This window comes from Corvus moneduloides, chromosome 7 (genome assembly GCF_009650955.1).
Source record: "Corvus moneduloides isolate bCorMon1 chromosome 7, bCorMon1.pri, whole genome shotgun sequence".
Classification (NCBI taxonomy): Eukaryota; Metazoa; Chordata; class Aves; order Passeriformes; family Corvidae; genus Corvus; species Corvus moneduloides.
This window is the reverse complement of record NC_045482.1, coordinates 11,032,020-11,055,444: the sequence shown is the minus strand read 5'-3', so window position 1 is coordinate 11,055,444 and position 23,425 is coordinate 11,032,020. Positions and strand designations below refer to the sequence as shown.

At 41.8% G+C, this 23,425-nt stretch overlaps 1 protein-coding gene across 1 annotated transcript in view; it reads right to left on the bottom strand.

The window, feature by feature from the left end:
* Positions 1–23,425, bottom strand: part of PLCL1 (phospholipase C like 1 (inactive)) — a 187,252-nt gene that overhangs the window by 30,703 nt on the left and 133,124 nt on the right. Inside the window, exons 2-3 of the mRNA XM_032114175.1 lie at positions 7,971–10,442; positions 5,554–5,757 (exon numbers count right to left, since the gene is read on the bottom strand). Of these exons, the coding sequence (XP_031970066.1) occupies positions 5,554–5,757; positions 7,971–10,442 (2,676 nt within the window). The remainder of the gene's footprint in view (positions 1–5,553; positions 5,758–7,970; positions 10,443–23,425) is intronic.

Here is a 23,425-nt window from a genome sequence, read left to right as displayed (position 1 = left end):
AACTGAACAAAAGAATGTTCTTTTTACTTTAATGAACTCTTGTGCTAAAGACCAACTTCTTCTTTTCATTATGAATTATTCTACAAACTGAAAAGGAGAGAGGAAATTAACACAGCAGCGTCTCACCAAGAAAAGACAAAAAAGAGAGGAAAAGCTCCTGGTGGCAAATTAAAGCACTGCTCCTGCTGGAAAGATAAATGAGAAAAAAGGGACAGTTCAAGGAAACCTTTCATAAATATTCCAAAGTTTAGAACAGAAATTGACTGAACATCAGACTAAAAGGAAGCTTTCTCTTAGGTGTCTCCTCAGGGCCATTGTCCCAATCTTCTATGCTTTTCATTGGCAATGAAGAGTTTTGCCTGGTTACAAAAACAAAACCACAAAAACCCTCAAAAACAAACCAAACCCACCATCAATCAAAAATAAAAAAGGTTACAAAAACAACCAGTTCATAAAACAGCTGAATAGCAAACTGAGCTCATGAAAATTTGAATTCCCTTTACCATTGAGCATTTCTTGTACACATCTGGGACAAGAAACAGTCAGGCAATCAATCATGTGCCAGCAAGTTTTGCAAGAAAAGAAAGATGGGTATGCAGCGCCAGGACATGGGAAGGAATGCTGCTGGCCACCATTCTGTCCACCACCTTGTCTCTGTCTTAGTGTAGTTCAAGCCAGATTTTGGTATCCAAGACTTTTCCTGCAACAGCCCAGCATAAGAAACAGCTATCAAGGATGGTTACGTGAGCTGGAAACATCTGAAACACCTTACTGACACAAACTGAGAAGAAACGGCATAAAATTCACCTTAAATTCCAATTTCGTGTTTTCAGTTAGAAATATTTCTAGGGAAATATGGAATCATTGTTGGAGGATGTGATCTCTGCATGAAAACCAGTCCTCTACAGAACAGGAGCAATGGAGGGCGGGGGGGAGAGAGAGAGAGAGAGGTCAGTTTTCAAAACGCTTATGCTAAAACAAAGTACCCAATTGGAACTTCATTCTCTAAGGGAAGTTCTGATTTGACTCTTTGCAGGTTCTGTTTTAGTAGTGACTAATGGACATGGGCAATCCAAGCAAGAAACTTTGAGAGCAGTGGGTAAGAGAATTTTAAATAGAGAAAGAAACAGGACTTTCCTTAATAAGAAGTGGAAAAAGAAACTGACTTTCCCAGTCCATGTCCAATTTTGGATGGAAAATTCTTTAAAACAAATACAAATTCAAGACAATGTCCATGTGCTGGACTGTGTTTGACATCAGTGCATTATGACACTTCTTTGGCAGTGGATGCTCTGCTCTGCAATATCCCTTGTCTTCAGCTGCTTAGAGAATTGTGAAAAATGTTTCTCTGGGGATGACTCTATCCCAGCTGAGGTATGAATTTCAGTGAAAAAGCTCACAAAAATCTACTTAGTCATTTTGCATTTACATAATAACTGGGAAAAAGGACTTTCTTCTTGGGAATAAAGTCATGCCCGCAACAAGACAAGCCCAAAAAGACTGAATACGAAAGAAGAGCAGACAAAGAGCAGCTCACCTCACACACACCTCAGCAGACCTCTGCTAGTGTGCATGGACCAATACCCATATCAATAAAACTACTGCCATTAAATACCTCAACTTATTTCCCAGCAACCTCACAGAGGCTGCTTCTCCTCTCAAAAATCCCCAATCCATCTCCACGTTGGCCAAGACATTTTTAACTACCCTGCCATCTCCCAGAAGTACCTACAGCCACCCTGTCCTTCCATAACTATCTGCTTCAACATGGCAAGATTAGGCTTGAATACAGAGAAAAACATTAATGTCAACGTGAGTTTATATAATAAATAGCTTCATTGTTCAACCTTTTTTACACTTCTTGTTATTTATGATTTGAAAGCATGTAAAGATAACTTGGAGATCTCATTTTTCTTAGAAAAATTTCTGTACGCACATGAGCCAGGAGATTGGGTAAAACCAAGAACACTTATTATCACTTGTTTACTGCTTTTGATTTTCAAATGATTCAATCATTTGATCTTGGAGGAAAATAATGCTTAACCAATAACTGAAATGCAAAATGCACAAGTGTCCCTGAGTTCATGCACACTTGCATCAGCACATGAATATATCGTGCAGACAGAGTAACCACAATCTGTTTCCAAACAATTCTCAACCAAAAAAAATCCTAACTTCACAGGATAACCGCTTGCAATGAATAATTCAACCATCTGTCAGGTCCAGCTGGGCCCCATCCCTTCTCTTCACATGGAGTAACTCCTTTCTTAGGTGTGATCAAAGAACACCAGCATTAATTTGACAGGTTGTGAGGCACACTGCACATGCTGCCCACCTGAGCAACCACTGACAAGGGGGAGCACAGAGGTAAGAGAGGCAGAGCAGCAGCCCTTCCTCATGGGACAGGAAAGATCTGAAGAACAACTCTAAAAGTGACAGGGTACACTATCCTAGGATGTTTGTGTTGGAAGCAATGACATCATGACCTGAATCCATTAATCACGCTCTATGTGTGGTACCAACTAAAGCTGTAAATTGAAATTAGCCATTCTACACTGTATTTCTGATCATTGACACACTTTTCAAAAATGTTGTCTGTGTATTGCCAACAGTCCATCTTATTTTCTTGGTTTTGGCAAATCCTATTCCCTGCTCTCCTCTGCAAAAACTCCCATACAACCGAGTATTATCAGTGAAGCCTCTTCCTACATGAGACATGGCCAACAGTACAGCTCCACTAAACCACTGCAATGCCACCATAAAATGAGAGAAACACAGTCCTGAAAAATTGTTCTGGTTCCTTAAACAAAGCACATTAAATTTTATTCTAATAAGGTTACTCTCAAAAGAAAATATTTAATGCAGAGCACAATGGTAAAATTAATTGCCCAGGAAAAAACAAACAACCTGCACAAACGGGTCTTTGTCTATCTCACAGCTGACAAAGGCTGAGCAGGAGGGAACAGACAGTTAATTGTTTTCCAGATCATTGTGGCAGGTCTCTGAGCATTTGCACCTCCATTGCCCTGGACCATCAGCCCTGTTTATGCCCCATAAAACACACACGCAGAGTCTATACTCTCCACGGAAAAATAGAACGGTATATTCAGTTAGCAATTTTCTGTAAGGGGAAAAAATTCTAACACATTAGGGCTGTTTTCATCAGAAATTATTTTCAAAGCAGACTTTTTATAGTATGTGGCACATGTGTTTTCAGAGGTGGTGAGGAAGCATTTGCCCAGCACTGAAGCTCCCTGTGCTGTGGGGCCCAGTGAGTGAGGCAGACCTGCAGTCACACTATGAGATTTAGGGTCAAACTTTTTTCCATTTTACTGTAAAAGGAGTTAAGAAGTATAGCCTGTTCATACAAGAGACAGGCCAATATAAACAGATTTTATTTTATGCATTTAAAAATGCTCTTAAGCCTATTCCTTCAAAAAGTGCTTTGAAGTGAAGAGACATGCAGCAAGCACTTGTGTATCCAGTTCCTTGAAGCCATATTTATCAACAATATGAAAGGCTGAACCGTAGTATATCTTGAACTAAAATTAATAAATAGGCTAAAATATTTTGTATTGCTTTCCAACAACATCTCCTTGTGCTCTCCTTTGCACAAAAAAAAGTATTATTAAAAAGAAATACACCCTGGAATATATGAAGTCATTATACAGCAAGGAGAAGCCCCTTGTCAACATTCAAAATGCAAACCCCTTCCCCCACAGTGATTTCAAATATCAAGATTGATAGAGACAGTTCATTTATTCAAACACAGAAAAGGCTAAATAGATTCCAATATTCTGCTGCTGGCATTGTTTCAAAAGGCAAACATCCAAAACGTAGCAAAATCACTTATTAAATCCAGCTTTCTTTTTCAGAAGCAAATAGTTTTAGTCAGTAAGAGGCAGTCACAGCCAAAGTGGGGAAAAAAAAGTATCATGTTCTTCTTAACAGAACTATATCTCAGATCAATCCTTACATAGGCAAGGCACAGCTCCCTTCTCTCTCTCTCATTTTAAACTGTTTGCATGTTCTTCTGACGTTCAAGTTACATCTTCCCCTATTAGAGACAAAGGTGAGAACAACCATTATTTAAAACAGTTGTACAAGTGTTTTTGTCTGCATCTAAAAAAAGCCCTTTCACCTATTTAAATTGAAAAACTGTTTCCAGAGTACCAGGAGGCCTTGAAAAGTCCCATGTGTACTCTTCAGTATATAATTACAAAGATAAGAGATGACACTTTCATTTTGGTAAAACTCCATTAAGCAGGCCTCCAAAGACAGAAAAATCTCTTATTTATGTGGTATTTGCTCTTTCAGAAAGACATGACACCATGTAACAAATCTACCCCAAAGAAGTTCCATCTGAAATAAGGCAATCAACTGGATTTGCAAATCCTTGTTCTGGTATTGTTACAACTGATAACTTAATCACTCCCAGGTAATAGAAACTACTCTGGAACGAACCTAGGGGTTATTTCAGAGTACTTTTAGTATTTCTGTTTTAATCACCATCAGTGTCTTTCCCACCCCACAAACTGATTTTCCCTTGAAAAGGAAAGTGAGATGGAAAGGAGGTGAGCATTTGGCACACTGAATAGTTGGTCTAAGCTGCGATCACTCTCTGCAACACATCAGGGTCTCTGGAAGCAATTCGATACTCCCAGCATTATTCACCATTTTCTTCCTTATGAACACAAGCTGCAGAAGTAACTGCTGCCCTCTTAACAAGAGTTGTGATTCAGTCTGGCTGCCACAGTGCAATATTTAAGTCAGGCTTGGCAGAACTGTGCATCTTGCTATCGGTTGCTGCAGACCGTCAAAAAGGACGGGAAGCAGCAGGGCACCCCCACAGCCCAAGAGGCACAGTGTGACAGCAACTTCTGCTGCTGAAGTCACGCACAGCTGTTGCTCAGTCACCCACAGCAGTGACATATGTCATACAATGAGCAGCAGCACTCAGCTGGAATGATTCCAGTTCGTGTCGCTGCATTTGTATAAGCATTCCTGTACCACACTGAACTCTTCTTCCCCATGCAAGAAAACAGCATTTTAATCTTCCCTTCCAACTCTGCCATGCCCTCCCCAAGAGCAACACTGACTTGATCTGACAGGGACAGCACTTAATAGTGCTGCTGCAAAGCCTAGGGAAAGGGAGGGCTCAGCTTTGCCTGGGAACTCCCATGCTGCAGCTCCCTATCTAACAGCCTTGTGCTCTGCTGCGGGGAGGCCAGCAAAGGCCAGCACACAAATTTTGCCGCTTCCCAAGGACAAGGACTAACAGTGCCAGTACAAGCTGAATTGCTGCTAGTTTGTAAACAAAGTCCTCTTCAAATGCCAACCTGTATTAGCCACAACTGTGTTTAAAAAAGGAAACGACGACAAAAAGCCCAGTGTGGCATTGTGGTGATTAAAGGCCAACCAGGCAGAGCCCGAGTCATTTGAAGAGCTTTGTTTATTTAACTGGACCATTTGGGTGCATGAAAGCCAGTGGGCACAGCCTGCCCCATTCACAGCAGTGGGGAAAGGCAGAGGTAGCAGTGCCGAAGTGCCTACCAGGTCATACGCTGCCAGGACCTTTTTCTGCACGTCGGGCACGGTCCCCAGAGGCTCCAGGTAAGGAAAGGTGTCCTTCATGCAGAGGGCCACGGAGGGCGCGTTGTCGCTGCTCACGAGGCGCGAGGACAGGGTCAGGATGCACTGCTTGAGGCTGGCGATGGGCGGCAGCCCACACAGCTCCTTCACCGACACCATGGCGTTCTGGGGAAGGGACACAAACGCTTCAGCACGTGTTGCCACTCGCCACTCAGTCCCCTCCACCTGCCACTACCTTGACAGCCCTTTCTTCTTCTCCCCTCTGATGTGAGGCAGTGCTATCCCGCTCTTCACCGTCCCCGGGCCCACCATGGACCACAGGATTCCATCTCACACAGGAATTCCCTGCCAGCCCCATTCTCTGTCCCGAAGCCTAATGCCAGATCCAGCTTTCTCCCAGGCTCAGGCATCCCAACTGCGAGCTCTTCAGCAACTTTGCACTGCAAATCCAGCTCTAACAGGGACAAGTTCCCCAGCATATTAAACCATCAGCCTAAAATGCTATTTCTCTTACCAACTGCTTAGACTCCAATCGCTTTTGATGCTGTAATCACTTTGTTCTCCCATCATTATCATCCTCCAGCAAGAACAAGTTTGACAGACCTTGTATTTCCCATGGGAAAGGCAAGCAGGAAAAACTCACTTTGTTTTCAGCCTTACATTACCACATCATAAAGAAACACAAACACTCTTTCCCCTTCATAGGTCCCATGTAGGAAAATCAACACTGGATATGCAGGTCAAACCAAACTGACATGCCAGGATTTATTTATTTATCAGGTCAGAGGATATACAGCTGACATGCACCCATCATTTTGCTTCTTGAGTTGCACAAGGAGTGACCAAGATGCACAAAACCCGAGTATTATAACAACCCATACCTTGCAAATGTTCCTCCCACAACTTGCTGAAAAAAAAACAATGGTCAGACAATGCCTGGCTAAGTAATAGATGGTTTTCTCATTAATTAAATTCGAGAGCATGCAGTTAAACGCAAAACTATGTCTTTACACAGCATTCCCCAGAACATGATCTTTTACTGAACTTTTGCTTGGAAAGCACATTAATGCTGTTTCTGAGTCAAAATCCGAATATTTTCATTTACATAGCTCATATATAGTGCCTGACCTAGACAGAAGGTGGAGTCAGCAGTTCAAGCTAGTTACTTTCAAGGCCTGAAGGAAAGGAAAGGCTGGGAAGAGTTTCCCATTCTTAAAAATATGCTGAGGCTATTCCTTTGAGAGTGATTTAAAGCTTATGTCATTTTGTAAACTTTTCCAGCTGTCAACATTTCATTTGCTTTAGACTCCATCCAGAAGAGTGGGGTCAATGAAGTGCTATGTGTTTTTCTTCTGTTTTCAAGAGAAAAAAAAAAAATGAACTGTTTCTGTATCTTTACCAAGGAGATAGCTATGGCTGATTCCAGCTATTTATTAAGGAAAACTCATTGTTTAATGCTACTCAGTTTTGTTTCTAGGCAGTGCCTGAAGCTCTGAATTGAGCTGTCCTTTAATCAACCTGCAGTCACCCCCACCACAGAAGAGAGCCCTGGGCAGGTTCTTGTTTGGCCTCGCTGCCACTTCACATCCTGCCATCCACGAAGGTCTAACCCAAGCACTTGTGACAGTGCCTGTGTGCCTGGGCCCTGATGCTGCTGGCCACAGCAGGCTCTGCTGCACGGAGCAGCATGGGTGCACGGACAGAGTGCCCGGGGACCCTCTGAGCCAAGACATGGCACTGGTGTCTGTGCCAGCCCTCAACCAGCCAAGACAAAAGAGTTATTCAGCAGGGAGGAAACTGCAATCCAAGTGGCATTCAGTGCCTATGTCAAACATCTGCAGCCCTGGGGCAAACAGTGGCAACACACACTTGGGAAAACATGCTGCTCTTTGCACAGGGGGTTTCTTTGGTGTAGACAAGACCTAAATGACACATCCACTGACTGCTTCTTATACTCACCCAAAGAAAATTAAGAGCATAACCCTCACTCAGTTAGCAAACCAAAAGCTTGTTGACGTTTTTTCTAGAACCAATGAGGAAATGAAGTATCTGAGACCGGAGGCAGGGAACACAAATATACCCTCAATTCTGCTTTCCCAGGAAAAAATATGGAGAGGGCACAAATTTTAAAACATGGAGAGGGCACAAATTTTAAAAACTCATTTTTAAAATGTTTCTGCCTAATCCTATATTTGCTTGTTAGTTAGCACCTGTAACTATCAGCCTGCCAATGTTCATTTAAAGATTGACAAGAGCTGTGGGTCTGAAGCTTCACCAGCTTCCACCAGCTTCAGCAAGCATGCTCTACCAGCAGTTCAAACCAGGACTTTCCCTTCCACATTCAGGACACACCAACACACACAATGGAAGTCTCATACCTGCATATTTTCTCTCATGTCAGTAGCCTCTCGCAGTGGATGCACTGCCAGCTTAAAGATGTCATCAATAGTCTTGAGACCAGTGTTCCTCAGCATGGTGTACTCCCTTGCTTTCTTCCCTATCCTCACTGAGAGGCTGCGCTTTTGTGCCTTCCCGCCTCCACTTCGGTTGGTTATTGCAATGTGAACAAAGAGGGTAACGTGCTCCATGATGTCACCAACAAAAGAGCGCAGTGGTATGTGCCTGTATCCGGGCTGTAAGCACTCCAGTGGGATGGTGTACTGCCCTATGAACTCATCCCCAATGTAGTCATCATCCAAAACAACAAAGCGGATCATAGCCAGCTCTGGTAGATTGATCTGGAACTCAAAGCTTTCATCAAAAATAGGGTTATCACTGTTTTGCTGCACAGTTTTAGTTCTTTGTTCGGTGCAGTCTGCAGGAATGCCATGTATTTCTATGCAGACATAGGGGTCTATGACATCCCCTTTTGCACATGCACCCTTGGGCTTTGGAAAATTCTGCCCACTGATAATTTTGACATGTAGGACCTGGGGGGAGACCCCCGGAACAATACCCTTGGTATTTGCGCTGAAGTAAGACACTTCGTCACGCATCACTGAGGGCCTGAGAACGTACCCACATCCCCCGTTCTGTAGAAACCAACCAGTGTGTAGGTCCATCATGGGCCCCGGGGTCTGATAGTTCATTGCCACTATCTGGCAACCACAGTTCCAAAAATCTTGAGGATTTAAGTTACTGGAGTCTATCCTCATAGCACTCGGGTACACCCTGGACAGAAACTTTTTGTTGTAGTTAACAAAATCTTCAGGGTATTCATTTGCAATCCGACTGGCTTCTGCCTCACTGAAGGAGCACATTTCCCAATAATTTTGAGATTTCATGGATGTCTCAAAGTCTTTATATTGGACAGATTTGCATAGGGACACCAAGTCAGACAACTCCCTGCAGAGCCAGATCAGCTTCGGTTCCCTTGAGAAGTCCTCTGACAGTCTTCGGGATATTTCAGCCTCTTCATCTTCATCGGTGACCTCTCCTTCTAATACATCCTGGTTGCAGGGCAGTTTCTTCCCCTTCACAATGATCTTCATTTTCAGTTTCTCAGGGGATGGGAGGTAGGCTTCTGAGGACAAAGGTGCCTCTGTGTACAGCTTGTTTCCAAAGATCCTTTTCATGTGTTGCACCATCACCTTCTGCTGCTGTACAGAGCAGTGGTTCCCCAAGCAGAGAATAAGAGGGTATTCTGAGGCAAAGAAGGCCAATTTGTTTATTACCTCAATGACATTTCGAAAGGCAAGTGGCGATGTCATGTTGTTGCGGTTACAAATAATGGGTTCATTATCTGGGCCGTCACAGACGTCCAGTTCAATACTCCGGCAGCTCATCTTTAAAGCTCTGACATAACCATTGATATCAGCTGGGCCTCTGAGCTGGTCTTCTATTAGATATGTATTGTGGGATGCATTGATGTAGTAATGTGACAAAGGCTGCGTCATGTCTTGGACAATTTTTTTGTGCTCTGGGTCAAAAATATCACATTCTGAGGACAATAAGTATTGAGTAAATCCATCAATTGCAAGAAAACCTTTCAACCGCCCTTCTTCAGAAAGCTCATACCTGCGTATAATATCTAGACACATTTCTTCTGTTATGTGGGTCACTCCTTGCTCAGCTTCTAAAAACAGCATCAGGTCATTGGCATCCAGGTACTCTTTGTTTTTGGATATCTGAACAAGTAAGAAATACACTTCAGGTCTTGTGCAAAGTTCACTAAATGCTTCACAAAACTCTTCTTTTGTTACTCGTGTTGTCAGTTTCTCTTTACTCTTCTGAATTTCCTTAAATTTTAATCTAATCTTTGATTCCTTTAAGGTGGGGTTAAGCTTCTTTATTAGCTCCACAGCTGTATCTTCTAACATTATGCCATTGCCATCAACATCTGCTGCTTCGAATACAGTTTTTAACCAGGCAAACCGTGGGGTATTATGGCTGCTTTCCATCAAGTCCAGGGGTTGTTTGCTACGAGAAACTAAGTACCTTAATCCTGATACCCAAATATTGGCCACATCAGCTGAATTGGCAACCAAGTCAAGGGACTCATAGTTCTCACCATGAATTATCGACAGCGCACAGTCCTCAGAAATCTGATCTGCAAGTCCATTATTCCTGAATGTTTCTGTGTTCTTCCCTAGTCTGATTTCTTTTATAGCAGAAATATCAAGCTTGGCTTTGTCAAGATCCTTCTTGGAAGGCTCCCAGCGAAGAGCCTGCAGGTCAGGATCCAGAGTAAAAAAACGGTTATAAATCCGGGAATTTGGACGAACTTTCTTCAATTCACACCCAGCCTGCATAAAGCTGATACAGTCGCTGGCACTGCTTATTTTCTTCTCTGACGGCATGCTGCTGAAGGACACTGTTTTCTTTCTTCCACATTTTTGGTTTGAAGGATCCTGTGGAATAATTACATTTTTTAAAAAAATTAGCAGGTTTTCTTTGGTCATTCCACAAGTGCATAAATAATAGAAAAGGTACATTTATGTAATGATAATTAATGTTCTTCTGAACTTCAAAACACAACATATTATTCCTTCCCACAATTCAGTTCCCTACTGAGCTATAAAATATACTGAGCTATAAAATATACTGAGCTATAAAGCGACTTGACTGACTGTGGCATTAGAGATAGCAAGTTCTCATGAGTGACATTTGCAGCTATTAAACTGTCTTCCAGATTTCAGCAACCTGCTACAGCTGTGAGGAGTCAGTATCCAGTTGTATAAACTATGTCCAGTTTCAAAGCAGATACATCACTCTCTTGTCTCCCCACTTGTTTTGAAAAGTAGTTATTCTGGTCACTTCTGTGTACAACAACTACAAAGCACTGTAGGAAAATGGACAGCCAGACAAGAAATCCAAAGCCTTTGTCTTTAGGAAATGTATTCTAACTCCTCTTTAGAAAATACTCAGCCAGACATGCGACTGTCTTTTCAGTATCAACTGATGTAAACGCAGCTGCCTGCAAAGCTGTCTGTAATGTCAGTGCAGCAACTAAATTTGAACCTTTCCCTGCATATTATCAATTCAAAACATCTCACAATAATTATAAATTATAAATCCTTCTTTTCTCTGCATGATTTCCATCTATCCCATTAGTATGTAAACTATCCAACAGCTACCAAAAGTATTTTTAAAACATCACTCAAGACTGCAATTAATTGTGAAAGACTTGTTAAAATTGTTTTCCCTCCTATTTCCCTAGCCACCAACAATGCTTCCTTAATTCTCTGCCTTCTGTTGTTGAAGCGACCTCAGCTGCCTGGATTTTGAATGGAAAAGGAGTCCTGAGGCAAGGAAATGTTAATGCTGGGCCTAAGCACACAGCTCTCCACCCCGCTGCCTCAGGCCCAGACATTTGATGTGCACCAGGCACCAGCTTCCCAACAGCCGCCGGGAATCTGCTTTGAGGCACCAGAACCCCCGACTCCCAAACCCTCTGCAGCCTGGACTTCCTTTCCCTACCCCAGCAGCTGGTTCCACTGAGCTCCAGTTTATCTGCTGTGTCATTCAACCTCCCTCAAGTCATACTCCTCTGCAAATCCCACATATAAGCCCTGCTCTAGCAGGGCCCTCCATCCACCCATCTCTGTCCTTTGATGCTCTGCACCATCTGAGCAGGACCTTGTGTAGCTCCCCAAGCCACAGAGCATCACTCTTGGTGCTCATACGAACCTCTCCACTCTTCATTTGCATGTTTGTGAAGATACTTTCAGCAAATTAGTCAGTATGAACGTTTCTACATTGTTGTCATTCGCTCACTTCATTCAATAATATCCAAAATATTTCCAAACCCCCAGGCCTCTAACTACTGAATTTAAAGGCATGGTATCTGCTGGGAACAAAATTAAAACCTCTGAACTTCTTATGATAAAGATTTCTTATTGAACTAATAGAGAGACTTCTACTGACAAGAATAATTCCTCTTTCCATTTATTTAGTACTTATTATGAGAATGGGTCTTAAAGAAACAGGAAGAAAGTAAACAAAGCGAGTGCCTCAGGTCACCTACTTTTTTAATTACAGTTTTATGCTAAAAATATTCTGTTCCTGCATTAACATACTGTGTTTTAATACACAGCTTTGGCTATGGAAATCTTCAGGCAGTAGACGCTAATGAATACAAACAAATGCAGCAGGTTACCCCACGAGTAATCTTTTTTATTTCCTTATGTTTACAGGAGCAATATTTAGATTTAAGATTGATTAATTAGGAATATTCTTCTCATATTAATGAGAATCTCCAAGTATTAATGGCCTTGGATTCTGCAGTGACTCATTCTTTGACAGAGGTTCCTCAGGGCCAGACCTAGAAATCTCATCAGAGCAGCCTATCTGATTTATCTACAGGTCTGACATTTTGTCTTAACTAAGGAGGCGCGAATGTTATGTAACTACTTTTTTTCCTGCAAAAAATGAAAGACATTTATTTTTAGTTTCAAGATACCTGTGCCTTTTGATCGAAGTAAGTCAGGGAATTAATCAGCCATTTTTCATGTATTAAGGTGGGGGGAAAAAAAGCCTAATTGACCTCATGGACAAACGATAAAAGTTTCCTTTTAACACTCAGTCTTAACCCCTCAGGGATTTTGGTGGGGATTAGATTATCCTCTGTGTCCTCTCTCCCTGCTTTTATTTTTGATGGATACTTCTGGTTTTGTACTTAGTGGTATGTATGGAACATCAGAATTGTATAACAGCACTTCATCTCAAAGGAGGACTTGCCTATATCTTTCAATCAATTGAACAGAATTCAAGCCTAATCCACAGACTAATTGCCTACAACTAACAAGATTTAAGTATTATTGACACTGATGGGATTATTCTAACTAACAATATTCTCAATCTAATGTATAATACATACAAACCCCACAAAACTGCAATTGCTAACTGAGCTTATCACTGCATCAGCTATTCCCCTCTCCGTCTCTCTAGACTAGGAGCATACTCAGTCTTCTCAGTCTTTAAAAGTGGGAGCTGTTACTTCAGATATAATGTGACAGTTTTCATTCATAATTATCACAAAGTTAATTATTCCAGTCTTGCAAAAACTCAGAAGGTATTTCTGTAAGCTCCAAAGCTGTCTTCTCAGCCTGACAGCCCAGGCACTCGCCTTTGTTTTACCACACTCCTAATGTTTGAATAAGCACCTCTGGATCCTGACACCATGGTTTAGCCAGGCCACACACCTCCAGATCCCTAGGGACCACCCTGGGGAGCAGAGGAGTATTTTCTTCAAGAAGTGTCCTCCCACCACTGAGCCCTACTCACATCAATGCCTGGAGAGGACAATTTATATACCCTGTGCCTTGCCACTGATCTTATGCTGAGTTTAGTTCAACTGAGACTCCAGACTTGGGGTTCTAATTTTAGTGTAGCTATTGCTTTCTTTAAATCTCTACCTTAATCCAATTTCAACAGATTGGTCTTCTAAGACAAGACATCCAGCTAAGAATACTGTGCTGCAATGTCTCCAGTGGCTAAACTGCTGCTCCATTCTATTGGATACTAAGAACAGGAAAAAGTACAGTCACCTAGCAAAATAAAAGCTGCCAAAATCTTACATGGATAAATAGGAAACCTACTCTCTTGTGCTACCTGCCAAGGTATCAAACGCTGCAAGTTATCAAAAAACCTCTCCTCAGAATTCAGGCATGCAAGAGCACTTGTTCCTCTTCATTAACCAAAGCAATTAGAAAGCACAATGAGATGCAGCCCTGAATCTTGGAGCTGGAAATTCTACCTTTCTCCAATATGCTAAGGTCATCAAAATTGATCTTGCCTAGGTAACTGGACAGTAACTGGCCTAGGACTGCCCTTTACCCTCAGTCACTTGTACTGATGGAACTGGATTTATTGTGGTAGTGAAAAATCAAAAACAAAAGATGATGTTTGCCAAAAAGAGAAATCTACATCAATGTGAAAATGAGGAACTAACTTGTAGATTTTCCATCCTAAGATCTTTCCTGCCAGAGACAGCCAAGCTCTATACAAAGCACTGTTCCTGGAAACAAACACAATCAGTTTGCGTGCAACATGCAAGTACAAAAAGGAAATCCTCACTCATATGGGAAACCTTATGTTTCCAAGGTAAGACACTTTTTTCAAAGTGACTCAAAACTATGGTTTCTTTCAGTTCTTTGGTTATCCCCTTTAAGGTGCTCTAACAGGATGACTCCATCTCCTTCCTGCTCCTGAGCCTGCAGAGTATCCATTATATAAAATACCTCGAGACCTCAAACACAAGAGCACATCAATAGATTTCAGCACATGCACTGCTGCTCTGAAATCATTAAGGACCAAGGAGATGTATCTTTGTGCTGGCCTGACTGCATCCTAACATTTTCTAAATGTTTCTAAAGCAGGGATTCAGAACAGCAGTCTAAGCACACTCCCAAAATAGGAGAAGCTCTCCTGTTGAACACATTATCCTCGTCAGAGGGACTGGATACATAAACAGTGGGATCACTAAGCCATCAGCAGTTGTGGGAAAACTCCACCCCATCCACCCTGACCTCTGACTGCTCAAACTTCTGCTGTTTAAATCAAAGAGCTAACAGAAATAAATAAGTGGGATTAAAAAAATATGAGTAAACATGCTCTCCACCTCATCCCACCCTCTTTGTCAAAACTATAGGACATAAATTGCCCATCCGAAGTTAAGAACCAGGGCAGTAATAAGAGCTGAATAGCAAACCTGCACACAAAGGTCAAGCTCATGAATTATTCTTTGTCTGAAATTCAGTTACTTGAAGGCTCTCTAAAGCACTGACAGTCTTCCAGGATTCTGCTAAGGAGGATAAGAAAGGCAAAACCCATCACCTAGTCAAAGACACCAAAAACCCTTAAAGAGCTGCAGGGCTCCTGTGAAAGGATATGAAATTCAGTAATAATCCTGAAAGATAAACTCATTAAGTGTGATTAAGAGCTATTTCCCCAAAAAAACTATTCACATTTTCACCAGTTTGAGTCTAATCTTTGACATTTTTCCTGAACCTAGCACTAGGAAATCAGTAACAGACAGCTTAGTCTGTCCTCACAAATAGACTGTAAGTAACAGTGCATCCTAAAAGCCATCTGCTCTGGAAACTCCAGATGCTCCAGTTAATTGGCCAACTGATTACCTGATTCTTTGTTTTCTAAGAGAAACGAAGTTCTACAGGATAAGTTTTTTTGCGATACTTCTAGATATCTCAGTTATACAAAGACAGAATCCCAGTCCCTGAAAATCTTGAGGCTTTACTGTACTTGTGGTAGGAAAACGTACTTTTAAACAGAAAGTAAAGAAGTCAGTGAGTCATTAATGGCACTCAAAGCACCGTGCAGCAGGCTGACAAATGACAGTGTAATTTTTCTGTAATGAAGTAAGCCAGAGCAGGGAAGACTTATAAAAACCATCCAAGAGAACACAAAGTCAAAGCCTAGGCCAGGGCTGCAACTGGATCTCATAAACATGTGAGGCTTAGTGCATTTGATCAGGTGCAGCTCAAAGCTTGAACCCACAGTACCAGCACATGATTACTACAGGTAGCAATGATCACTGGATGCCAGTATTCATCATTAGCACACAAAGCTTTCTTCTGTAAATCTCAGCCATGTTCTGGCCATCCTCAGAGAGAATCCTTGGGCTGCCCATTCTGCAGATTTTATCAACTCTTCTCACAGCCCCTGCTATCACATCAAATTAAGGAGTTAAACTCCCTCTAATCTTTCTTGGCAAGGGCCTGTAGGATGTAGGTATCAGATAGATACCCACTGTGACAACTCACAGGTCAACAAAGAAAAGGTTGCCTACTCAAATTTAATCCAGGTTAACAACTCATGGCACAAAGCAACTACCTTTGCACAGGGTAAATCACAGCCAAATCACCTTATCCCTGGTGCAGGCAGCTATTGGGATGCTGACAGTCACACCTGGGCTAACACACAGCTCAGAAGACTGCAAGAGCAGATGTTACTGCTATGAGATCAAACTTGGTAGCCTCTTCAAGGCAAAATCCCTACTGATTCAGGGATTTGTGCACATGGGGAACAAAGACCAGATCAAAAATTTAGCACATGCGCTGTTAAAAGCTGAGCTACACACATAATGGAATAAACAGAAAACTTAAGGCAGACCGAAAATACAACACGGACACATACACGAGAAACAGCTTCAGAACACAGTGTCCAACAATTCTCCAAATACCAAAATAGTCCCGCTAGCATGTCTGCAAAGCCAGGGAGTTGTCACTAACCAGAAGTTTAACTCAAGTGCAAGCTCCATGCAGAAGCCTCAGCACTATCATAATTCGTAGAGAGCAAGGACTAAGGGAGCTCAGGCACAGGAAAAGAAAAGTGTCCTGGGGAACAGTAAGTAATATCTGCATTTACAGTGGGCTTTCCTCAGCTCCAGGATTACCAAGACATTGAGTATGGGCACTGGACTGTCACCAAGACCTTTAATAATAACTACAGTCAGCTTCTCATTTAAAAAGTCACCCTGCAAAATAGGTACAGCCGGGGCAGGAAAACTGAGTGAAGACAATAGCTTAGCTATTCTGGGAGAAGCTCAACAGGAGGCAAGACAATAATGGCTTGTCTGATTTCCTCTTTTGCTCCATTACTTAAAATCACTTCCAAGTACTGTTGTGTAAGGCTGGAAGGAGATACAAACGAATGCCTGGAGCAGATCTTTAGGAAAAACACCTGAACCAAAATGATTTGCTGTTTAAGAAATGCTTTGCTGTGTACTTGCTTTTTTCCTTTTCTTTTTTAAATGACTAACATTACTACATTTATTCAATTTTACCTTGAAGAAGGTTTACCTTTGCTATTTAAATGACAAATTAGAGCAAAAGAAAAAGCCAGCAGCACATAAAGACTCCATCTGGAAATGCTTTTTGGAAACGAAAAGCACACAACACAAGAAGGGTTTATTTTCTGCTGTAATACCGTGCTGAAGTTACTACTTCTCCCTTCTTTTTTATAAGTAGGGCCATGAAGCCAAGGTTGAAAATCTTCCAAGAGCACAATAACATGAAAGCCTATAATGAGGCTACCACTTCACAGCGCCTTCTGCCATTATTGTTAAAGTTTCATCCAACTGGTTTCCACAAGTGCAAGCATCCTTTTATGCATTAAGCAACATCTACAGTGAGAAACAGATTCCTGTAAGACACTTCAATACATACACGCAATGTCTCCATATAACCCTACGGAAGATGCCGCCTGATGGAAGATTTTTCACGGATACTGTCCATTCTCCCTGAGGAAAAAGCCCCTTCACTTAGGACACCCCAAGTGCCAGATCTACTTCCAGTTGGGAGGAAACTTACAGTCTGTAAGGGACTGACCCAGCTCACTGGATGTAATATCTCCAACCACTACCGCTCCCAAATATTCTGCTATTTCCAAGTACTTGGATTACTTCACAGGCTCTAATCCTTCTTAGTCTGCAAGGGCACCTTGGACATGGATTGAACTCATCACCCTGCAGGGAATATAAACCTGAGAAAGACAGAAAGACACTTGCTGCTTTCTGTCTTTAAGCAGAAGTAGTAGCAGCAAGGTCTGGAAAATGGGGATCTCAGCTGCAGCATTCGCAGGAGAACTCCACTGTACAAATCCTCATTCTGTCACAGAACCTCCTCTGAATCTGGGACAAAAGTTAAGAGAATAAGAGAATGCCAATAGCAACCAAGGAGGAAAAGCCAAATAAGTTCAGAAAGACCTGGCTAAGCAAAAACATGCCCGACTGGTACTCCCCTTCATTTCACCTCTAAATACTTGATGAGCACTGCGTCTGAGAGTGGGTAATTTTCACTGTCAAAATAATGGAGAAACTGAAAAAGATTTGATTAAGAATAAAACGATGATTAGCATTAACTATTTCCAACATTATGGAAAACAGCTTGTCAGACTAACCTGATATCTCTGCTTTTATGATATTAAAAGTTTGGTTAATACACAAAGTCATTGGTAATAGACTCTGTAATGTATTATGGTTTCTGCAATGCATTTGACTTGGTAGTGAATGACATTTTGATTAAGAAGATACAGCAATAAAAATAAACTCAGAACACATTAAATGGATCAAACACAAGATAAACGATAACTTTCAAATGCAACAGTAAACGTGAAACACTTGTCATGAAGAAATGCTTCAAATGGGATCCTGCAGGGACCCATTCTTCAGCCCAGTGCTCTTTAGCATTTTTAGAGTGAGCTGGAAGAAAGCATAAAATCAATACACATGGAGTCTGGAGATGATACACAGCCAAGTTTCAACAGTGATGAATACCAGAATGTGAGTCAGCAGTCAAAAGACTGCTTGACAAGCAATACATAAAAAAATAAGTATCTTCCAATAAGGAGCAAAATACAAGGTCATAATTCTGAAACCACAAGGGGCAAGTCCTTATTTACAGGACTCTGATGCAGGAGAATAATTCTGGGGAAATTTTTTCGTCATCACAGCTGATCAGCAAAGAACATAACAAAAAGATCATAACACAAAATAGTATAGTTGGTTGTATAAACATAGTACCTACTCAGGATAGAAAAGTTCTAATATCTTTGTATTTGTCCATCATGTGATGCTCTCAGTTTAGAAATTGCCTTGAAAACTGGAAAGTTCACAAGTGCCACAAAGATAAGGAAGATTTTAGAAAACACATTAAATTAAGGGAGTACAGATTCTTTTAATTCAATACACATATTGTCCATATTAATAATTATTAAATTAGTATTAATAAAAATGTGCATTAATATAAGGAAAAACTTTAGCAGACACATCATGCCCTAATTAAGAAGTATCTGGGCACTTTTATTCAGAATTATTTATTATTCAGAACGTAATGGTTTCAATTGAGTAGTTTAATTAAATCCTTAATCAATGTACTTTAAAAAGCCCTTCAAATTACATTTCCCTATGGATCCCTTAGAAACTTAAAATGTAGACTAATGTCACAGATTTTAGATCACAGACTATTCTGAGCTGGAAGGGATCTACAAGGATCATTGATTATTAAGATGATTATATAAAGATTATCTGAAGATAAGTACTGTCTGGTGATACATTCTTTTAAATCCTGGAAATCAACACATTCAAAATTAATCCAAGACTTTGAACAAGAAAAGCAAAACTGACAATGGTCACAATCTCCCAAGGATGGCTGCAGAGTCTTCATCACTTTTTCATCAGCACCTCCTTCCTTCCAAAAGGATATCCCATGAGATCAAGCATGATTTCATTTAAGCCCCATTTAATGGAGAGCAGACCAGACTTCGGTGCTATTTTTTGGCCTGATTATTTAGATATTAACTCAAAAATTAAATCTTCTGTTTTTCCAAAAGAAAATGGTTGAGTGTGACTGTGCCTTCTGCATGGCATCATGGCACTGGAGATTACCAAGCACTGGGGGCCCAGAATAGGGTGACCAATTTAATTTTATTCTGAATCTTACAGCAATCCTCCAGGAATAAAATGTGTAATCCAATAAGCCACACAAATCTCAACAGGCTAATCACATTATTTTAAGCCCTTTTTAATCAACTTAAATTATTTCTTCATTAATCACATTTACGCCAATTCAGATCAACCCCTACACCTAAATTTAGCAACGAAGTTACAAAAAATCAATAACATTAGGTAATGAAACTGGTTTAATGGGATTTTTTTTTTAAATTCCAATTGTCATTCATAGTTGAATTATTAAATAGGTTGAGATAAAATGCATAAAGTCAAATATGAAGGATATGGGCAAGACAGGGCAGTCTTTTATCTGACCTATGATGCACTCGGGGGTGAAATTTTGCCACATGCTATCTAAAGGCCCTCATTTTCTGCAAGAGAGAAAAGCAGCTTTCAGCATACCCAACAAATGCATCAGCTCCTCTGAGGAAACTGTTTATCGACTGAGGGGAGTGCCCCTGAGGTGTAGGAGTTTGTACAGCTGGTGTGCAGGCTCTCCATGGGGGCACAGGCACCACCTCCACAGCAGCCCACAGGACAGATCCTTGCGGCAGCCCCGGTGCTCGGTGTGGGTGCAGGTGTGAGCCACCTCCCTGCACGGTGCCATGCCTGTCCCATTTGTGATTTATTAACCCTTGTGTTGACACCTTGTCAACAAGCTCAACAAGCTCCTTGTCAACAAGGATTAGGGACAACTTTCTGATTGCTCCTCTACAATACGAGCATTGAAATGTATCTGTACTTAACTACAGACTCAAAAATCCCTCAAGTATTTTTTTACTTTTATTTTTCTCCCATCTACAGCTTTTTAGCTTTGCAACTATGGGCATGGTGCATACCATACATCCATCCCCCTTCAGCATCCTTGGGCTGAAGAGGAAGGTGTCGACATAAATCATGCCTGCTGGTATCACAGCAGTTTCAAGCCACAAAATGTGCTCCTACACTGCTAAAGGAGTTGGCAGGGCTGGAAACAACATACAAGTAAAACAATTAGTTCGGTGGAGCACTTAGCAACATACGACAAATTAAGCATCTCCCTTACAAGCAAAACACAGACTTCTCTATTAATACAAAAGAAAGAAGTATTCAAGAGACAGCTCTGGTAGCCTCATTAAATCTTATTATGTGACTCTCATAAGTAGGAATATTCCAAATTTTTACCAATGCAGACACAGAATGTTTACATTAGTCATCAAAATAAGGAGTAAATTATGCAGGTTACAAGCACCTCGATAAGATGCAAACTGCAGCATCATAAACACCCAATTTATTTAAAGAATAATTGATTTGCTATGGAGATGTGCTACAATTTTTAATCCCATTTGTTCAAAATTATCCACCTTCAAGGGCAGAACTCTCTTACTTCCCATAGCCCATGTCTCAGAGAAAAAAAACCATAGTTCCTCATTTGGCTTTGGTTTTTTTAAACAAATAAAGGAATGCAATTATAATGTAGTTTTATCCTGGTCAATATATATATTTGCTAAATAATCATAAATCTTTTCTCTTAGAATTAAACTATCAGCACGCCTGAGTATTACAATCCCTTGGGTTTTACATATGCATTTTTACAGTTTAAGTGTATCACCAATCTGTTGCAATTGCTTCCATCCAGTTAATATTAAACATTATGAATTAGTGGTTATAGGGGTTTGAGAAAAAATTTGAACACTAACCGCAGCATAACTGTACTTCAGCTGCAACATAACTTAGCACTTACATGGAGAAAGTAACACCTCAAATCTCCAATAGTTCTGTACACTTGCAACATTCAGAAAATGTTGAGCAAGAAGAAAAATGTTGGATTTGCAGCCAGAAGAGTTGGAACCTCCTGGCTTCTAGTTCAGCTCATGAGCCCAGGAAGACCCCTTAGGAAACACTATCTGCTCTGGATTTGTCTCGTGGTTTCCACAAGACTCAAAAATGTTTCTGACACACAAATATCAGTACCTTCAGAGAAAAGGCAGCTTCTGTCAGGTCTCCATCCACCCCCTCACCTGGGGGGGTTACATGGCAGAAAAGGGGTGTTGGGGTTTTAGTTTAGTCTTAGTTTTTTCCTGTTAAAGGAATTTTCTCCCATATGCGTGTTGCTAGGGGACAAATACCTGTACTTAAGAAAGACAAAAAGGGGAGTGGGGCGGGCCTGGCCACTCCTTTGTCTACACCTGGGTGTGGGGTCAGTTCGCTCTGAGCGTCCGGAGAGAGAAGCTGCAGAGAAAGGAGCTGCTGCTTCTTTCTTTTTGGCCGTTCTTTCTTTCTGCTGGAAGCAACGCCGGGACCCCCAAAAAGCCGCTTTCCCTGCCCTGCTGGAGACCGAGCTGTGGCTGCCCTGCCCCGCTGCTGCTTCGAGCTTTCGCTACGCTGTAGCCCTGCTCGCCCTGCCTGCCTGGGCCTCCGTGGGGTTCTCCCATCTGGATACATCTCGCCTGCCACCCGGGATTTGCGTCCGTCCCTGCCGTTCCAGCCTGCCGTTCTAGCCTGCCGTTCCAGCCTGCCATTCCAGCCTGCTGTTCCTGAGAGTCCGGGATCGGCTGCCCAGGGGTTTGTGAAGCCTTTGTTCCATCCCTCCCGGGATCCCAGACCACCAGTGCCGCGTGCTCCCCGAGCTCGCTCCGGAGCGCCCCCTGCAGCCGCGGGGGAACCATCGCACCTGCCCTGCTCACCGGGAGCCGCCAGCGCCCCTGCCGGCTGCGAGCGGAACTGCACCCGAGGGGAAATAGCCTGACAGCCGAGAAGGCTGGCACTGGGTTTGTGATTGCTGTTACTGCCAGAGTTGTTGTTGTTTTGTTTGACTGGTTATACACATATAGATATATAATAGTAAAGAACTGTTATTCCTATTTCCCACATCTTTGCCTAAAGGCCCTTGATAATAACTTGGAGGGAAGGAGGTTATATCTGCCACTTCAAGGGGGGGCTTCTGCCTTCCTTAGCAGACACCTGTCTTTCAAAACTGAGACAAGGGGGTGTCTAGCAATGGAGGCAGGAGCAGCTGGGCCAGTGGTTTGGGGAAGCTTTTTGTTTTAAGAGGTCCAAGTTTGGTATTTGCCTTCTCCAGGACAGAAGGCCACAGGCTCCTTTGCTAAACCACAAGTTTCCCTTATCTTGCACAGTTGTCATTAACACCAACATACTCTGCCCAGAGCAATTCCAGAGGGTACTAAAGGACTATTAAATGCTGGCCATGTTTAGTTTTGCAAGTGTGAACAAGTGGTAGCAGAAGGGTGACATTAGTGAGCACTGGGAACCACTGTTGGTGGACAAGAATCAGCTCAGCATTCAGTTCATTCAATGGGCCCTCTAGCATAGATTATGCTTTGCAACAACTGTGTGATTCACTTGTTGCTCATTTTAAGCTTTAATCTTACAAACACACACATTTAGTCCCCACAGTCACACTGTTCATTTGTTAATATTCTATTTAGATTAAAATAGGTGTGACTGCATTTGTTCATCCAACATCTCCTCAAGTCCTTTTTAAACCCCAGTGGTCTGGCTTTTCGAGACTTTTAAAGGTAATCCCTCCCACCAGGGAAACAAATTCTAAATTTAATGGTATGTTTTTTACATAAGCAGATACAGTGAAAAGACAAATGTTAAGAAAAGGTCTTTTTCTTCTAGAAATATTAACTCCCTCCTTTCTTCTTTCTTGTTATTTTTCATCAGTTCCTTTCACTGGATGTATAAGCAATGAATGCTCCCCAACATGTATACTCCTCCACTTTATTTACCTTGGAGCAACATCTCTCTTTAGCTGCAGGACTTGCTAACTCTTGGAAAGAAGAGGCCAGAGGCAAGCAAGAAAGCACCAGGAGCAGGCAGCAGTGAGCGCCACAGACCCAGGGGAGCACAGCCATTCTCGGGCTGGACTGTTCCAAACCCAGCATATGTGGGAGAAGCCAACTTCTGAGCTCCATTTTT